General features: G+C 49.3%; 1 protein-coding gene across 3 annotated transcripts; it reads right to left on the minus strand.

Annotated features, from left to right (window-relative positions):
• Positions 1-2,024: 2,024 nt before the first annotated feature.
• On the minus strand, positions 2,025-16,891 carry Pitx2 (paired like homeodomain 2). 3 transcript variants are annotated; one of them, XM_052178504.1, is made up of 4 exons: positions 16,846-16,891; positions 16,212-16,310; positions 5,124-5,329; positions 2,025-2,656 (listed from the first exon to the last, which is right to left on the minus strand). In XM_052178504.1, the coding sequence occupies exons 1-4, from the start codon at positions 16,889-16,891 to the stop codon at positions 2,093-2,095; spliced, it is 915 nt and encodes a 304-aa protein (XP_052034464.1). In that variant the 3' UTR covers positions 2,025-2,092. The 3 variants fall into 3 exon arrangements, with proteins under 3 accessions (XP_052034464.1, XP_052034463.1, XP_052034462.1); XM_052178503.1 differs by having other exon boundaries at positions 16,212-16,349; XM_052178502.1 differs by lacking the exons at positions 16,212-16,310; positions 16,846-16,891 and adding an exon at positions 6,215-6,419.
• Positions 16,892-18,807: the final 1,916 nt, after the last annotated feature.

Here is an 18,807-nt window from a genome sequence, read left to right on the forward strand (position 1 = left end):
CCGCGTGATCCCGCAACAGGACAGGCGCGAAGCTTTCAAAAGAAAGAAAAAGAAAGTTAATGTGCGCCGAGCAGTTGATCTTAAATCGGGGATATTATCTGTGATCTGTTTTAAGCGGCCGCGGCAGGTCCTCGCAGAACAAAGACTGTGTGGCTGAGCTCCAAAGCTCCTAGGTAATGTTTCGGTGAGATAAAAAGCAACTTAAGCGTAAAAACACTCGTTTTCTCGGCCTCAGAAAACCAGAGGCCACTTTTCTCTCCCGGTGTTTGTCGTAGCAGCTTATACTGTGTCTGGTATTGGGGGTTGGTGGGGGGGGGGGGCAGGAATAACAAAAGACCTCAGAACACCCTCTGGTGACCCTCCCAGCGCCTAGGCGGTGAAGTCTTAGAAAAGTAAGCCTTATTTGCTACTATTGGTTACGAAATCAAATTTCACATTTAACAAAAAGGAGCTAAAACGCTGGGTTAGGAGGAGGAGCCTGGGCTTAAAGTTCTTTCAAACACTCACACAGACCTCATTCCCTATTTAGATGTCAGAGGATAGGACGGAGGGCCCAGGCTGTAATTCATCTTGATTTGCTTCATTGTCCGGCAGTTTGCAAACTATAATCCTGTATAATTTCAGGAACAAGCAGGTTTAGAATTAATGGGTCAATATTATTTAAAACAAAACACAGGGGGCATGACCTTTGCCTCAGCTACATATTGCTCTACAAGACTCAGGAAACTCCACTCTAACCCCTCAACCCCGGACTCTTTGGCACAACGAACCAAACGGCTGTAGTTATTAGAAAAGGTCTTTGTTTCTTTTAATGTCTCCAAAGGACTTGGAAATAGTAATGCAATATAAATGAAGGATCTCTCTACTTAAGCCCCAAAGATAAACGTGGAGGCCTAAATATTTTGAACTGGAGGTGTTTCCTTGTAAATTTATTATAGATGTGTTCCTCCTAAGGAGTTTATGTATACAAACTGTGCATGAGTACACACTCTCACCTTTCCTCCAGAACAGTTTACTGGTGGTGTGGTTTTCCCTCTGATTGAGCAAGCTTCCGAATCATTCCAAGCTGGTTGGCATACTTCAAAATTTCTTCCACCTTTCTTCTTTCTCTCGTATTATTTGCTAGCAACAATGGCATCTGATGGATTTAGGCCAAAGAAGAATCTAGGCTTATAGACCAGCTTGCAGCTTCCCCACCACCACGCCCCCACCCCCGTCCCCCTCCCGTTTTCTTTTTTAGTTCCTGATGAATGGCTAGAATCTATTTCTATGAATTTAAATAGTGCCTTGTATGTTTGACTAGGCAGGCAGAGGAAACTGGTTTGTTTTGGAGGTAGTTAGTGACTGAGAAAGACACCCTGGTCATGTGACAGAGAAAAGGGAGAAAGAATCCAGACCAATTTGTATGCAGTATATTTTACTCCCAAGAAATAAAACACATTTTTCATATTTGCTGAAAAGTAAAACAATAATATCGTACGAAATGTTATACACAGGATAGGTTGTACATAGCAGTCTCAGAAACAAGGCATCCACCAGAGAAACTACTCTAAAACTTATATTCACACATTTTTATAATAATAATATGTTAGAAACATACAGTGTGGCATTTAGTATATACATTCCTTTGCTCGCAAGCGAAAAATCCTAACTGATTCTGTATAACATGCTTTATTTTAAAGCCTAGCCTTTAAAAACACTGTCGTGATAGTACTAACAACTGCTTTTATAAAATTAATTTGACATTTCGATATATATACATCCTTTCAGTCATTTTAATGTTAACAATGCTAAACTTAAAAAATAACAAGCTTATAGTAATGTTAAAATGTCATATCCAGTCAAACATTTGTTGGTGTACGCGTCCTCCAACTATTGGGAATACTTTTAGCAAAAGACCTCACACACTTGGGGGCATTCCTTTGAAATCAAAGGCGCGCTCTCTTTGAATTCAGTGGTTTCTTTTCCTCTGATCTCTTTCCCCCCCTCTTCCTTCCCGTAGTGCGCACGACCTTCTAGCACAATTCTCAGTCTTTCTGGGACAGAGTTGCCCACTCCGACAGTCCTCGGATCCCCGCGCCCTGGGCGCGGTTCACACCGGCCGGTCGACTGCATACTGGCAAGCACTCAGGTTGGAGGCCGGGTTCTGCACGCTGGCGTAGCCGAAGCTGGAGTGCTGCTTCGCTTTCAGTCTCAGGCTGGCCAGGCTCGAGTTACAAGTGTCCCTATAAACGTACGGAGGAGTCGGCGGCGCGTAAGGACAGGCGGGCGTGGGCACCGCGGAATTCAGCGATGGGTTGCTCAGGTTGTTCAAGTTATTCAGGCTATTGAGGCTGGAGCCCGGGACGCCGGTCACCGCGGAGGGCACCATGCTGGACGACATACTCATGGATGAGATGGAGTTGGGCGGGGAAAACATGCTCTGGGAGGACAGGGGATTGACGTTCATAGAGTTGAAGAAGGGGAAGCTCTTGGTGGACAGAGACGCTGACGTGAGGCCCTTGGCAGCCCAGTTGTTGTACGAGTAACCGGGGTACATGTCGTCGTAGGGCTGCATCAGCCCATTGAACTGTGGCCCGAAGCCATTCTTACAAAGCTCGGCCTGTTGGTTGCGTTCCCGCTTTCTCCATTTGGCCCGGCGATTCTTGAACCAAACCTGGGGTGGTGCAGACAGAGATGAGACGGAGGACACAGAGACAATTAGTTTAAAACTCATAAAATGCGTTTCAAAACAAAGTATCAGAAGCCAGCCTGGGTTACGCTGGACCTTTTAAGCACGCACACATTCTTGCTTTCCCGGGTCTGTGCAGTCTACAACACGAGGTGTGGAAACCACTGAGAAGAGCTAACCAGAGCTAACCGGCACTGGTGCTTGTCCCAGGCCTTAATAAAGCTCTAGAGGCCTCGCCAGCTCCAACCCGGGCCTCAGGCCTGTGAGCTGAGACACAGAAGTCCAATCAATCGAATGCCTGGCGGTCTAGGGGCCGCTTGATCCTCTAGGCCCTCTTTGGGGGGGGGGCGGGTGTCCAAGACCAGTGTAAAATACATGGGACCCTTCCCGAACCTTGCAAACTTGCTTCTATTCCAAAGCCAGTAATGAGGACCAGGGGCTTGGGAGGGACCCACTCTCCTCCCACACAGACCCTCCCTTCCCTCCAGTCCGTCCCCGAAATCGCTAAGACCCGGATGCCCTAGAAAAAACAACCAAATAAAAAGCAAAAGACCACCTCGTCGTCTGCTCGTTAAATTCCGGGAGCTAAGCAAGGTAAACTGGGATTTCTGAACCAGTGAGCAGAGCCCTCCACCCCCCCTTCGTTTTGATCTGTAGCACCTTCCTCTTACCCAAGCCTAGCCAGCTTCTGGATTCTGCTTAGTACCGGTCCAGTGCTGTCTTGTGGATTTGCGGGAGGCTGGCCGACCCCCCCCCTCCCGCGTCCGGTGGCCCCGCCACAACCCCTCTCCCAATCCACACTCGGCCCGCCGGTCGCCCCAGAGAGCAGCTTTTGTGTATTGGAGAGAGGCCTGGCTCAACAGCCCAGGGCTGACAACGGTGATGTTTCACATTACACATCTCCGTCGCGCCCAGCCGTCTAATCCGCTTTTTTTTCTCTTTTTCCTTTCATTCTTGATTTCCTTTTTTCCCTCCCCCTTCCTCTTTACACTCGATTGCTATAAAAAGCAAGCCTCACGCACTTGGCTGAAAAAGTAAGTGTTTGGAAGCAGGCCTCTGGAGCGCGCACCCGCTGCTGAGGAACAGGGCCGAGGGAAAGCGGGTGGGGTGGGAGGGCTCTCCCCAGGGATTTCAGTGAAAGACAAACTGTGTCTTTATTTTAATTACTTGTCATTTCTACTCCAGGCCTTCTAAACTTTGCCCAGGCGAGAAGAGTACGTGCAAGGCCCATCGTTCCCTGATGCTACAGAAAGCTAATGAAAGACTGACCATGCTCAAAACCACGCGGCCCCTGCACGAGCGCTGACTCCCGGCAGTTAAACTAAAACCACTCCCCGCGGAGTCCTGGCTCCTTTATCAACCCGCATTGCCTGGCCGGCCTCAGAGCAACACTGTGCCTTCCTTCTCTTTGCTTTGGGAACACGCTTTAGTTTTACTTTTCGTTGTTGTCTGACATATATTGTCTTTATTCTTCTTTTTGTCCTCCCTCCCCCACTTTTTTGGGCTTGCTTTCTTCTACACAGAACCTGTTTTCTAAAACAGCGGGCTCTGAAGTCTGCTGAGTTCTGTTTTCCTCTTTCAGAATCTTAACAATCTTGGACATTCCAACCGACCGGCATTAAACCAGGATACTGCTACTGGGTAATTTATTTAAGCTCTTTTTTTTGACCAGTCCATAAAGGGGCAGATTTGCTACAAAGTAAAGGTAAGCTCTCTTTATAAATCTATGACTATAATTAAGCAAGGGGTATGAGTACAGCCTTCATTGAGCTGAACTTTCTCGAGAAGATAAATAAACCAAATTGAAACGTCTTTCTTCTCCTTTTTTTCCCCCTAAAAACGCTAGCAGAATAGTCGTTACTTCCAGGGATTACAGAACTAGGTGGTAGATTTTGAGAGAAGTTGGAATGGCTGAAAAAACCCGCCCCGGCAAAGACCTGCGAGCAACTCTTGCTAGTCAAAGGAAAAAAAAAAGGCTGGGCCGGGCTGGGCGCGAAGGTTCTCCAGTGAGGCCAACCCTTGCGTGTTTCTGGAGGGTTTTCTTGTTCTAGGCGCACAGGTTGGAGCCTGTTCACAGCTCCTGGCGGGGAGGGATTTTATTGGCGCTTGTCTGGCGACGGCAAGCCGGGAACACAATGCCCTTTGCTGAGGAATGCCCGCGTAGCTCAGCTTGGGAGGGCGCCGGATGGGCCGGCAGAGAGCGGGTGAGGTTGCCGGCGCCTGCGCCCGGCGGCAGCTCTGCCTGGGAACCGGGGGCAGCAATCTCGGGCACACTTGCCGCCTGGAGGCCTTCGGCCCTTTCTTTTTTCTAAAGCAGCGTCCCACCCGCGTCCTTAAGGGGTGACACTGCCTCCCACCCACTACTCCTACCGCCTCCTCTGATTTGCAGGCTCTGGAGCTTGGCAAGGCCTCGGCCCCCCCTAGTTTTCCCAGACTAGGTGCTGGCTCCTACCCGGACTCGGGCTTCCGTAAGGTTGGTCCACACGGCGATTTCTTCGCGAGTGGACATGTCTGGGTAGCGGTTCCTCTGGAAAGTGGCTTCCAGCTCTTGAAGCTGCTGGCTCGTGAAATGAGTCCTCTGCCGGCGTTGCCGCTTCTTCTTGGACGGGTCCTCTGCGCCCACGTCCTCATTCTTTCCCTGCTGGCCCTTATCTTTCTCTGAAAAAGCAAAGCAGAAGGAAACACTTAGTTTTGGTCAGATCCCCCCAACTGCAAAACGCGACCAGACTCGGTGGCAGAGGCGGCGAAGAGTCGGGCTCCGGGCGGGGACAGGGCTGTGCGCAGAGCCTCTGTTCCACAGGGAGCGCTGTGTCTGGGGGGTGAGCGGTGAAAGTGTGGGTGTGTGCGCCCCATTTCCTCCCCTCCCCCAGCGCCGCACGTTTTATTTACACGTTTATCTCACCGAGGCGGTAGATTCATTTTTTATAGCCTTTGCTCAAAAGTATACACCGTTGAGAAGAAACGCATCCTTTTAAGAAACGAACACGCGCGTGTTTTACAGACACCCCCCAACCCACCCCAAACCTCAGATTTCCACGAGGTTTTGGAAGGCTAGGAGAGTGAGTGTTAGGATTCAGGTCCGCCAGCCTCTCACAAGTCCGCCAGCCTCTTACAGGGTGGGGAGATTCGCTTCGTTGCCAGGGGCCTTTCTAAGTAATTTTAGAAATACTTTTTAAAGGCGCGAGGCACCCCTGGGAGGTAAAAGCTATCAAGAGAAGGGGGACAGAGTTGGGGTGGCCTCTGAACGCCCTTGAATAGAAATGCGGAGGCAACTGTGACCCAAGAAACTGAAGGAAGACCAAGGTAGACTCGGCGGCGTGGGAGGGATTTCTAGCGCCACAAGGAACCAAGTCGCTAGGGGACTGAATGGAAGGGACAGGGGTCGCCAGAATCCAGGCTCCCGGAAGTTCTGCCTTGAACCGCCAGAACGACCACTCCGACCACGCCTTCCCTAGGAGGGGGCGACTTCCTCGGGGGTCGAGCTGGCCGGGAGGCGCCAAGGGGGCTGCGCTCAAGCGTCCGTGGGGCAGCGCGGCGCCTTACCTGCGACTTCGGGGCTGGAAGTATCGGAGATTGTGTGCACCTCCAGTCTATGTTTGGACGAGTCCAGGGAGCGGGGCTGACCAGGAGCTAGGACCGAAGCCATGGCTAACGCCTGGGGATGGTGACAGAAGGGTGAGGAGGCGGCCGACAGCTTAGCCGCGGCTGCTCGGTGCTCCAAGGGCAGCGGGCCTTTCATGCAGTTCATGGACGAGGGAGTGCGGCGCCCTACGAGTCCAGGGCTACCGCCAGTCGAGCCCCGGTGGCCGCCGGTTGTGGGTAGCGCTCTAGGCGCCAAGTGTCCCTGTGTTAGCCGAGACTTGGAGAGCCAGGGGACGCAAACTGCCGAGTCCTCCAGTCAAGCTGCCCCTGTCTCCTCTAGCTGCAGACTCCAGCCAAAAAGAGTTCGGCAGCCGAAAGTCAGGGGGCCCACGGAGACTTGGGGACGTGGGCAGGAGGGAACCGCTGCGAGCCTCTTTAGGGAGCCGACTTCCACGATCCAAAGCGAAACAAGAATGGGCAAAGACCCTTTTCGTGCCTCCCTCCCTCCCCTAGATACCCCTCCAATAAGGACAGCAACGGGAGCTCTCTGCCCGCCCCCCGCGCTGCAGCCCTGACAGCGAAGTGTCAAGAGTGACAGGGACAGGTAGCTGATATTAGATCCCCCCGCGGCGGCTGCAGCCGCCACGGCCGCGGCGCGGGCCTCCGAGCACACCCTCCGCGGCTCGCACGCACACCCCCTCGGGCCGTCGAGCTGGAGCCAGGCCCCGCCGCAGCTCAGCTCCAGACACCCCAGCGAGAGACCGGCGAGGTCTGCGGCTCCGCGCTTCCCTGTTGGCCTAACATCTTAAAACCAGAGGCGGGCTTCCTGGTGGCAAGACGTCACTCTGCGGCGGCCCTCCCCAGCTCTCCCCGCCTCCGCCTCCTCCCAGACCCTTCTTCGAGTCGGAGTGACGTGGCTCCACACCAATCACCAAGCCCCGAGCCGCGGCAGAGGGATGGTTCTGTCTGCACCTATCAGCAGTGCGAGGCCCAACTAATTCCTTGCAGCGCCCACCAGGTCTACACAGGAGCTCCTGGGAATTCTGCTCCTGCCCAGCCAAAGGCTATTAGGCTTTTGGTTAGGATTGTAAGGTGGGGGAGAGGAGACTTGGAGTCAGAGGGTTAGGGTAAAGAAGAAATAAAGTCGAAGATCGAAAGATATAGGTTCAGTTAGCAAGCATCCCCCTCTCTTTTGTGTCTCACTACATCCATTTCTAGACCAGAGCCCCCAGCTCCCCCCCCCCCCACACACACCCGAGGTCAGGACAGAAAGGCGATGTGCTACCTAAAGCTAAAGTTAAAAACATCAGCAAATCACCTTTCTCATCTTAATTCTGCCCCCCTCCCATTCGCCTGTCAGGTGAATGTCGCCCTAATCTGAGGAAGCTTTACTTTAATTGCAAAGAAGACAGAGTCTTGAAAAGGCAGGCTAATAAATTAGAAATTGAGAAGAAAATGGACCCGTCAAAAGAAAATTACCTTGACTTTAGTCGAACAACTGCTTAGTGGTTCACTCTGGATTTATACATGAATAAAAAAAGTCGCCTCAAATCACGTCCTCTATAATGCTTATTAGTCCCCAGACAGAAAACTCACAATAGAGTAGAAACCCTAACCCAGCGTTTTCAAAATGCCGAGAGCTTATCCATTCTACTTAACGTTGATTAAGACACATCCTAGGTCTTTCAAATTCCTTGTACACTGTATTAAGCTCGTCCTAGCCAGAGAGAGAGCTACGCTTTAAATTCGACTCTCTTGTTTACTTTATTACCAATCAGATTCAAATCCAGGCTTTAGCCGGTAGAATCAACAACCTTGAGCTAATTATATAGAAAATATGCCTTAATGAATTTCTATACAATTAAGAACGTTGCCAAATGACCAATTTCAAGGATGATTTTAAACAGTCATTTTCTTTTCCTAGGGAGCTCAACGCTGCACAAGTAGGCAGAAACGGAAGATTTGCACTGGGGGTGGGGGGGGGTGCCTAGAGGACTGCCCAAGTAGGAAAAGCAAAATCTTCTTCATTTGTATAAAACAAAACAGATCACCCACGGAGCCATAAGCCCCATGCAGCATCACTCCAAAGGAAATTTAAGTTCCCAAGATATAAATCCAAACACATTCAAAATATTTTCTTTGAGTTCTTTGTGGGACTGGAGGGGAGGATTCTGCTTAGTGTTGGAGTACTTCCCTAGCACCCAGGATGTTCTGGGTTTGAGATCTGGCAACACCACACACACACACACACACACACACACACACACACACACACACACACACACCTCTTTTGTCCCCCAGCCTAGGTTGGCTGAAGAACACAAAGCAATCTACTCCCCTCCCCAGGTTTCTGCATTTGCGATTGTTTCACGGTGGACTTAGTGTTATCTTCCTTGAATGTAACTTGTTTGACGTTATAGTCAATGATTTGCAGCCCCAGTATAAGGAATCTTCAGCAAACTCCTTCCTAGCTCTTACTCACAAGACTGGGGAACTTTACCGGGCACTAAGCAAATGAGGCTAGCTACAGATATAGTTATAACATCTGTCTCTCTCTTTTACCCTTACCCCCAACACTATCAACAATTCCTCCCCCTCATCTTAAAGACACCCAAGACCATTCAAAGGACCAAATGAGAATTATTTCCAGTCTTTTCACACCACTGCCATGCCACTTTACGAATTTAGACATTTTTTTTTATAAGCTTTAGGTCAGCATTCTTAGTCTTAACCTTTATTCTGCCTCACCCCATTCTACACATATAAACACACATGCACCTGCTCAGCAGAACACAAGCCCTTGTGTCAGGCCTGAATTAACTGAGACTCATACATCCAGCTATATTAGGTCTTGCAACCTTATCACTAAATTATACACATTACACCAGGAGCCTGTTGGTAAAGAAGGTTAAATTAATTTACATTCTACTCATTATCTGGTGCTTAAATGACGCATTTTATCCCTGAGATTTGGCGGGCAGGAGAAACTCCTCCTCAGACCCCACAGCGTTTCGCTGAAGACAATGTTCTTACATTTGTAGTGGTTTTTAATCTGATAAGACTCTAATTTGCTTAAGTCTTTTAAATAAGGGTTTTAAATGTTTCTAGCCATTTTCTTATTGAATTTCCTTTAATTCCCTCAAGTTCATAAAGTATATGTGCAAAGTAAATATTTTCTTCCTTGCACTTGCCAGCCAATGACCTATAACTAAGTCAATATGAATCCAGATCTTTCTATCCAATGTGTTTACTAATCACACTCTAGTTTCTTCTTTTAAACCTCAGTATAATTGTGAACATCACAATACTATAGCCCACAGTACTTCATTTCATGTTATTTTGCATCAAAGAATAAAAGGTTCTCCAGATTGACAGGCATAGGTTTCTTTGCCCCAAGATTTGAATTCTGTAGTGGCAAAATAGTTATTAATGGCATTTGTTTGTCTGTTTTTGAGACTAGGGGCTTTAAGAAATACTGTACTTTTCTGCAAAACTGCGAAGTTGCAAAGAGTCATACAGATTTTCAAGGTCATTTCTCATTCAACCTAGAGATTCTCAGCTTAAGCCGTTGGCAGATCCACTCTTGTAGCAGACCGTTCATATGGAAAACTACACACCACACGAGGAGAGTTTCAAGTAGCCCCCCAAATGGATGGAAAACCCAGGGTTAAGTGGTAGTTCCCCATAGAACCAAAGTATGGAAGATTTTGGAAAGACACAGATGCACAGAGAGAGAGCCAAGTCTAAATAGATAGAAATTTGGATTGTGTGGAACCAGAGGTCAAGAATAAAGATATCCTCACTGATTAAAGAAGACAGAATTGCACATCACGAATGTGTGCATATATACACTTGAGCACACATGCACACACACACAAATGATTCAAATATATTTAAAAAAATATATATTTCAGTTAACTGGCCTTCTCCTAACTTGCCTTATACTTGTCAAGCAGTCCTGATAGGATGCCTGCCTTTTAAGGACTGAAAGGGTTCATGCCAGAGTAGGTGTGGAGGTGTGTGATGGGGACCGAGACAAGCTCCACAATGATATCATAGGTGACATAGGTGAAGAAGGGGTGGCAAGCCAAGTCACACCTGTGGGGAGTTCAGTAGTACTGTGAGCCCACGTGGATTCTTCTTGATTGGTTCTAGAAATGATAGTGACTTAAGCCATCATCAGAGTTTTCTATTCAAGATTAAGAAAGGAAGGAAGAGAGGAAAAGAAAGAAAGAAAGGAAGGACGGGGTGGGGGGGGGAGAGAGAGAGAGAGAGAGAGAGAGAGAGAGAGAGAGAGAGAGAGAGAGAGAGGGAATGGGGAGGCCTGGGCTGTGCTATATACCTTCTTTGAGGCCAAGGAAGAGAGGCTTGGTGTTGGGAGACACCCCTGGTCACCTTAATTAGGTTTTCTTGCTTACCCCTTCAAAGAAAAGACCCTCCAGGAGGGAAGTATGTGACACAAGGTCAGGCGTGTCTTCTGCTGGTGTTTGCCACCGATTACCGGTCTTAAAGTCTTATTTAATTTCACACTCTTTAGTGTTACTTGAGCAAACTCCCTCCAGCCATCCCGGTGAGCAGTCGGTCTGGACAGTCCATTGTGGTAGTATGGATGGGCTGGGACCCAATCAATCAATCTTCAAATTTTGTAAAGACTCAGAACTGGCCTGGAAGTCGGCTCAATTAGAGGTCTCCCCGAGCTGTCCGGTCGGAAAGGCGTGTGTGTGCATCATAGCCCCAGGTGGCTCAAGGACTCGAGGCTTGGCCGGGATTCAGCCATGTGATGGTAGTGTGTGTGTGTGTGTGTGTGTGTGTGTGTGTGTGTGTAGTGTGGAAGAGGAGACCTGGCACTGTACCCAGAGAAGTGGCCTCTTATCCCCTCTTTCAACTGTCTGGACACAGACCAGATTTGACCTCCCTCTCCACACAAGAGTGACCTCCCTCCAAAAGAAAAAGCTTCACTGTAGATGATTTTTTTTTTCTTTTTCCGTAAACGAAAATTAAACAAAACAAAAAAAATGGTTGGGTTTGTTAAAGCTTCTTTCCTAGTTCAGAAGGCCAGAGATTAGCTAACACTAACCCACTGCAGCCCCATAAAAACATACCCGTATTTCTTCCATAGCAGCCTCAGTCAAAAAGCTCAACCTTGATGGGGTTTGGGGTCAGGACTAGCTTAGGTGTTAAGGTGCCAGTGGGAGGTATCCCCCACTGATCCGTGAGAAGGGGGAAGTATCTGGCAGGGAGGGGGTGCCCACACCCCCTAACCTGAGAGCAGCTAATGCCCCTCACGTATTTGCCCCGGAAAGGGGGCAGGTTTACTAGATGCTTGCCCGTTTCTGGAAAGCATCAATTTACTGACCTGTGAGATTGGTATAGTTAAAAGTGACTTAGCGATATGGAGAAAAGAGGGGAAAAGAAAGGAAGGAGAGAGAGAGAGAGAGAGAGAGAGAGAGAGAGGATTCAGGAGAGGAGAGGACAGCTGAGGACAGCCCGGGGAAGGAAGAGAATGAAAATGAAAATAAATACACACATCCAGGTTTGCAGAGACGGAGGTGCGGCGGCTAACTGAAGTCACTTAAAAAATAATTGGATTAAATCAATCCCCTCTCTCTAGCTCATGTTCACCTCCTTTTCCTATTTCTCCCACTCTCCATTCTTTCTTTCCCAGACATGCTGGTAGCTAACATTCGGCATTAGTTGCCATGGTGACCATAAATCACATAAATCCAAAAATACCCACCTATAATCTGAGATGAAGCTTTTATTTCCCTAGCGAAATAATATTTTAAAAGCTGTCAGCTGACAAAAAAAAAAAAAAAAAAAAAAAAAGGAGCCTACCTCATTGTAGTAACCTTGGTAATGTATTACTCTAAAGGTTTAAATTAAAATGTCAGCCTGTTCAAAACATGCTGGGAGAATCTTGGGCACTCCATGTCAGACCCTCACAAAGACGTTGACTCCATCACTTCTAATGGTTCTTCAGCACACAGACACACTTATGTGTGTGCATGCATGTGCGTGCACTCGAGTGTGTGTGTGTGTGTGTGTGTGCTCCAGGATTTTCTTCCCTTTACTTCAGCTGCTAAAATCCTGATGGATTCTAAGCCAGATTTGTAAAAGAAGGGAGAGTCCGGATCCAAAAGAAACATGGTCCAGTGTTGGGGTTTTTAAGGGACCTTTTGTATGTGGGTGATCCTTGGACGGCTTTTGTATGAGGACATCCTAAAGAAGTTAAGAAGAAGAGAAGAGCTGGACAGAGAAAATCTGCATTCTGGAGCGCCGAGCCCACGGTCAAGGTCTCTGGTTAGTGAAGGCCTTGTTCCTCACCCCGGCTTTCTTTCCCAGGGGCAGAAACTTTCCCAGTGGGAGTCCCTGGGGAGGGGTCTGTGGCTGCAGCGGTGTCTTTTGTCTTCTAACTTGGGCTGTTGTCTTTTGCCTATCTTGGATTACAGGGTATTCGCCTAGATGAAGAGCCATTAATTACCCATTCAGTCAATATTAGGAAGACGACAAAGCTTTTTACATAGGATTAAGAAGACATCAGATTGTTCCATTAGTATATTCCTGCTCACGAATAAGCTTTCGTTATACATTTCCTTTTCCCGGGAGTCGCTCTAACAACTGCTGCATATATTAACAGCAGTCTTCCTGGAGTAGCAGCCTAAGCAGCCTAAAGAAATTTTGAGTGAGAGTGGAATGGTGGGGAGAATCGCCACCTGCAAAGAATGCTCACCACCGACCGTCAGGGACTGACTACCTGGACATCTGGTACAATTTCCCAGTGGGGTAAAGGTGGGGGCTTGGAAACCACAGGCAGAGAGAAGGCTTCTGCCAGAAAACTGCAGGTTTAATGGCGGAGGTGGTGTCCAGTGGGGTGGGATGGGGTGAGGTGTGGGGGTGTGGGGGGCAGGAATAGATAACTGTCACCACCCAGTTCTCCTGTCGCTTTGCTTTTTCAAGCTCCAAATCTCCTTCAGCTGCACCTTACACCTGCACCTTGCCTCCTAGTTACAGCCAGGATCTCTTCACTTTCCCCCAAACCTTCTTCCAGACACCTCCATCTTGCCTTTTGCTATAGAAGATTTGAATGTTAGAAGGCCTTTGCTTAAGTGGCTTCATAATATAGAAGGGAAACCAGATTGGGGTTTTTTTTTGTTTTGTTTTGTTTTTTGTTTTTTGTTTTGTTTTGTTTTGTTTTGCTTTTGTGGGTAGATTAGGAGTCCACATTTGCTGATGTAGTAAATGGGAGCCCCAGAGGGAAACTAGGCCCAAGGAAGGGCCAGAGTTTACTCGCATCCTCTGAAGGTGACTAAACTGCCACCATGGAAGAAGGGGTGTTTGGGGACCCAGTGTGTATGTGTGTGACTTTGGAGTTTCCTTCTGAGGCGGGGAAAATCTAGGACTTCAGGCAATGAGAATACTTTCAGCCCAGTGTACTGTCAAAGCTATTTAAAAATTAATGGCATGGCCGCGGGTAGGGGAAAGCGGGCGGAGTACTGGCCACCTTGTCCCAGGGCAAACTGGACAGGCTTTGAGGCCAAGCCGGGCAGTGCTGTGGGCTTCATGCTCTACTCCACAGCAGTGACTCCCAAAAACTCTGTTCTCTGAAGGTCAAGACCATTTGACAGTTCCTAAAAAACGTAGCCACGTGAAGTCCTTAGCTGGACTTTGCTCCTTTCTATAGGACTGGCCAAAATGCTTCCCTCCAAGCACCAGGCCTAGAGACTCTATTAACTCTCTCAGCCCCTACGCTGCTCCAGTTTCAAGTTTTGAGCCTAGTGGTGGCACATGGGGCCTGACACTTCAGCTATCTGAGGAAGAAGAGGTGGGCGCCATCACGGAGAATACTGGCTTTCTCTTTGTCACTGCACGACATTTAAACATATGTATTTTTTTAAACGCACAAAAAAATAAATTCCAGTCACAAGTTTGTATATTCTATAAGTTATTTTTCATAATCTCCAAAAGGTACTTAACTCAGGCGATCTTCCTGCAGTGATTAGGGTTTTGCTTACTGGTGCACGCTATTATTATTTTTGATCTATCATTTTACACACACACACACAAACCAGCTAAAACCCACGGTTTTCAGAATCTCTTCCCATCACATGCCTCTTAAATGAATGCTATTAAACACATTTGGACAGCTTTTTTTCCTTGGGTCCAAAGATAGAAAAATAGACATTTTGGCAGCATAGGGGGAGAACCTTTCATACACTCTGCAAAATAATCCGTTCTTCTAGTAAACACCACAATCCCTCATATTCATATTCTCCCCCTCTCTCCCCCTCTCCCTCTCTCTCTCCCTCCCTCCCATTTTCTTTTTTCTTTCTCTCTCCTACTATTAAAAGCGAATGCCAGGACACTTGACAGCGGGGACGGACCTTCATAGGCTCCCAGAGGCTCCCTCCCTAAAGGACATTATCCCCACTGCAGACTCCTTGATGGGTCCTCCGGTCTATTAGCTCCAAAGCAGACCACCTAGCCTCAGAAACAATTCTTTGGGTCAACGAAATCAGGGTTAGAGGTGGGGTCGAGCTCTAGGGTCACAACCCACAGGATGTAGCTTGCCCTCCGATGGGCGGCGGCCCGCCCTCCCCACTACAAAGTTGGGTTCGAGCTTTCCAGGCCGGATCGGGGCCTAGGCCGGCCCTGCACAAAGCATTCTCCCCGGGAGTCATCGCTACTCTTGATTTTTAACCATATTCCAAACATTCTTCGGTCTAATAATTTATTTTTACGACCGATTATCAAACAGAAGAAGAATTTAACACAATCTTAATGACAGAAATCAGCCGACATTATCTCTGCATTGCCCCCATTTAACCCCTTGGGGTTAATCCCGGACAAGTGAGCGTTTAACTGGCCCAGCAGGAAGACTGGGGAAGTCGGGGAGGGGAGCAAGACTGCGCCTTGCTTCAAGCTTTTTGTTTCGACAAATAATGCTTTTTGCTCAGATGCACGCAGAATGTCTTTGTTTTTTTCTTAGTAATACTTTTTGTTTATTTGACGGGAGTTCCAAATTACCCCCTCTGGCACATTTAACATTTGTGGGGGGTTGGGATCAAGGGCTGTGGGGAGTTTTATCTCCTCACACAATCAAAGGTCAACACAACAACCTCCTAAGGTCGGGCACTTACTTAATACGAAGCTTAGAAAACCCGGAGACTAGAAAAAATACTGAAATTAGAATTTTACATGTATTCTAAACGACGGCCTCTCCATGTCTTATATGCACACATACATTATTTAAGGACGAGTGCGTTTTTTTTTCTCCAGAGCCTTCGCTGTGCGTGGGAGACTTTTTCACCTTTTGCACAAGCCTATGAACATGTCTAGGGTGAAACCAACCAACCACGGAACCACATTATCCATGCCCAAGGCCTAACAGCTAACCCAGCAGCAGGGGCTCGCTGACAGGAGCACACAATCGCTGCGGCCCTCGTGCGCAGTGCATAGTTTTGTCTCCTGCGCTTTAGGGCTGTTGTCCAAACCCAGACCCTTCGAAGCGAGCCTTCAACGCGACTTTCCAGCGTTCGTCTGGCGCGATTAAGCTGCACCCAGCCCGGCCGCCTGGGCGAGGCTTGGTTTTGAGTTTCAGGGAGCGGGTGGGCCCTGGTGGTGCAGCGTTGCAGTGGGACTAGGAGAGCGACAGAGGTCGCTGTTGGACCACTTTGCACATCAGATGCAGCGGCCTTAGTAGGCTAGGGCGTGCGCAGGGGATCAGACCACAGGGAGAGAGAAAAGGGAGAGGTGTTGGGTCTCAGGAGTGCAGTATAATTTGTGGAAAGGAATTAAAGTCCCTGGGACGGCTGCTTCGCGTTCTACCCAGAGGCCAATAGTCTAAGTTCTGCAGCAGGGGACACCGGCTTTGGCGGCTTCGCTTGCCTGTGCTTCACCGGCGGCCCAGAGTCCCGGAGGCAGGAGCCCGGCGCGCGGCCTGCTCTTCCCTCCCCCTTACCATTGGCGCCGGGGTGCTGCCGCGGGAACAGCTTGCTGCTGGCTGCCTCTTTCCGGCTCTCGGGAGAGTCCGTGAACTCGACCTTTTTGATTTCGGAGTCTTTGGAGAAGAGACATTCAGCGGCCGCCGGCTGCACGCCTGGGCCGTTAGTGCGCCCGCCCCACGTGCGGTGGCAGCGGATGCCAAAGGGCGGAGGAAAGGAGCCCCGGGCCAGGGTTAGGGGGCGAGGCGGGACGGGAGGAGAAAGAGGGACAGAGAGCAAAGACCCCGTTAGAGGAAGGACGGACCGCACGCTCAGCCCTCCGGCCCCTTGGCAACCCAGTGAGGGCAGTGATCTGTCCCTGGGCCACCCGACGGGCAGCTTGGAGGAGTGTCAGGGCAGTCTTCGCTAGTAAATCCGAGGACAAACCTCTCCGAAAGGGCAAGGCCACGACTGGACTAGTCTGATTTCCTTTTCGCCTAAGAACTTTTCCCCTGGAGAAAGTTCCAGTTGCCCGGGTGTGTGTGTGTCTGTGTGTGTGTGTGTGTGTGTGTGTGTGTGTGTCTCGCTGCAGAGCCGGAGCCTTCTCTCCGCTCTCGCAAGACGAACGCTGTCTCCCTTCTAGGGACCCGGGCAGGAGAAGTGAGCTCTTACCTAATTGCACACAGGCCGACACTAGTTTGCGACAATTGGTCTCCATTCCCCGTTATCTGTAAAACAGAAGAGAGGTACGACTTTGAGAAGCGGCGGCCGGTCGGGAGCTGGAGGCTCAAAGGCAGCTACTCGCTCGGAGGTCAGGATCAGCTCTAGGTGTTAAGCGCTACTAGTTGCTGGAGGATTGCCGCACGCACGCCTCAGCCTCAACCGGCCGGAGAGCATCTTCCCAGCTTCGAATCCAGGACTCCCAGCGATGTTTACCTGGAAGGGTTATGTCCCCAGTTAAAGGGGAAAAGGCCCAGAGGTTAGGAGGCCAACGAACCCACAGAGCTTCTGGAAAAGCTGCGGGGACTGCTTTCAAGGGCGCCTAGGCCGGGGAGCAACCTTAAGCTTATACACAATTTGGGGGGTGGGGAGAACGGGCTTCTCTTTGGAAAGATCACCATTCAATACGGTGTCAGTCAATTTGAGCTCAGCAAACATTTGCAGAAGGCCAGAAACAGCATGCCCGGTCGCACAAAGCAACTTTGCCTCGGTTTTCTGTAATTCTGAAAGGGAGGGACTCTTGGCCAAGGGTGCTCCAGGAGGGAGCTGAATTAGGGCCTCTCATCCGCCAGGAGCCGCGTTTCCATATTTAGCCACACTTTTCCCTGGAGATACTCATCCAGCCATTTATTTACCCTAAAGTATGATTTAAGATCGTAGAGCTGAGTTAGACGATGGGCTGAGCGAGGCAGGAGACCCGGGCAAGCGTTTCTGGAGAGGCCGCCAAGCCCAAACGGCACTGGGGAGGCTGCTCCTCCAGTTTCGGCCTTTCCCGTCCCAGGCAGGCTAGATCCTTTTCAAATTTCCAACCGCAGCTCAGACAGCCAAGCTTTGGACGCGGCCCCTTTTCTTTGCCACAGGCAAACCGGGAGAGGTGGGTGGCGGAGGGCTAGATGGAACCGTTGCTTTTCAGACAAGAAAGGGAAGAAGGGTTTCCCAGGCCCCTCGAATCTTGACTCCTGACTTAGCTAACCAGGCTACGCCTGCGATCAGAGGATCTTTTTTCTCTTAGAGCACAGGGCTGGAGGTGAGAGCGGGCATTGCCAGGCTGGTGGGCCGAGTTTTGGCCTGAGGTGCATTTTCTCTGCTCCTCAGCCTCTTCTGGAGCAATCCAAGCTCCAGGGGACCCAGGCCAAGGTCGTGCTGCCTGGAGGAGGGGCCGCCTGGTGTGGTGGCCTGGGGATCCAGGAGTGGGGGAGTCACAGGCAGCCCCCCCCCCCCCCAGCTAATGAGACCAGGGGTAGGGATTCTGCGGATCCTTGTGGACCCGTGGGCCCAGAAGTAGCAGTTTGGCGGCTCCAGATTTAGCGATTCTGCAGTAAAATCACAGGATTAGTCCCTGATTGAGATGTCTGTTCGGGAGATATTACAAAATTCATTATCACAGCTTTCTACTAACTCGATATGAAGTAACACAGATGGGATTTTATTAGTCCAGACTTCAAATGTTTACTTATGATAATTTCGGGGGAAATTTGCATGTCATCATCATTTCGATAATCTTTTTTTTTTTTATATGTCTGAACTGGCTGCATTATTAGCCGGTAGCCCACAGCATTGCAGATGGCTACTGCAAATAGTTTTATTTATTTATTTATATTTCAAGGACTGAAATATATAGAAGAGAAAGACCTGACCTGTAAAGTCAGTTACTACACATGTGCCCCCACAGCCACCCACGCTTTGATGCTGAGGCCAATCAAAGCAATAAGAAGCGAAGCTTCAAGACCCCGTAGGGCTTCGGCCCAAGACGTGTTCCTTAGCTCCTTGCTAACGTGTCCTTGTGACTTTGAGATGTATTTTGCAGCAATGCGAATCCTGAGACTTTAATTTTACGCTCCATAGAACGACCAGGCCGAATAAATGGGTCCAGTCTAACTAACTGATGAAGATTTTTTTTTTTAAAAGAGAGAT

The sequence above is a fragment of the Apodemus sylvaticus genome, chromosome 4 (genome assembly GCF_947179515.1).
Source record: "Apodemus sylvaticus chromosome 4, mApoSyl1.1, whole genome shotgun sequence".
Taxonomy (NCBI): domain Eukaryota; kingdom Metazoa; phylum Chordata; class Mammalia; order Rodentia; family Muridae; genus Apodemus; species Apodemus sylvaticus.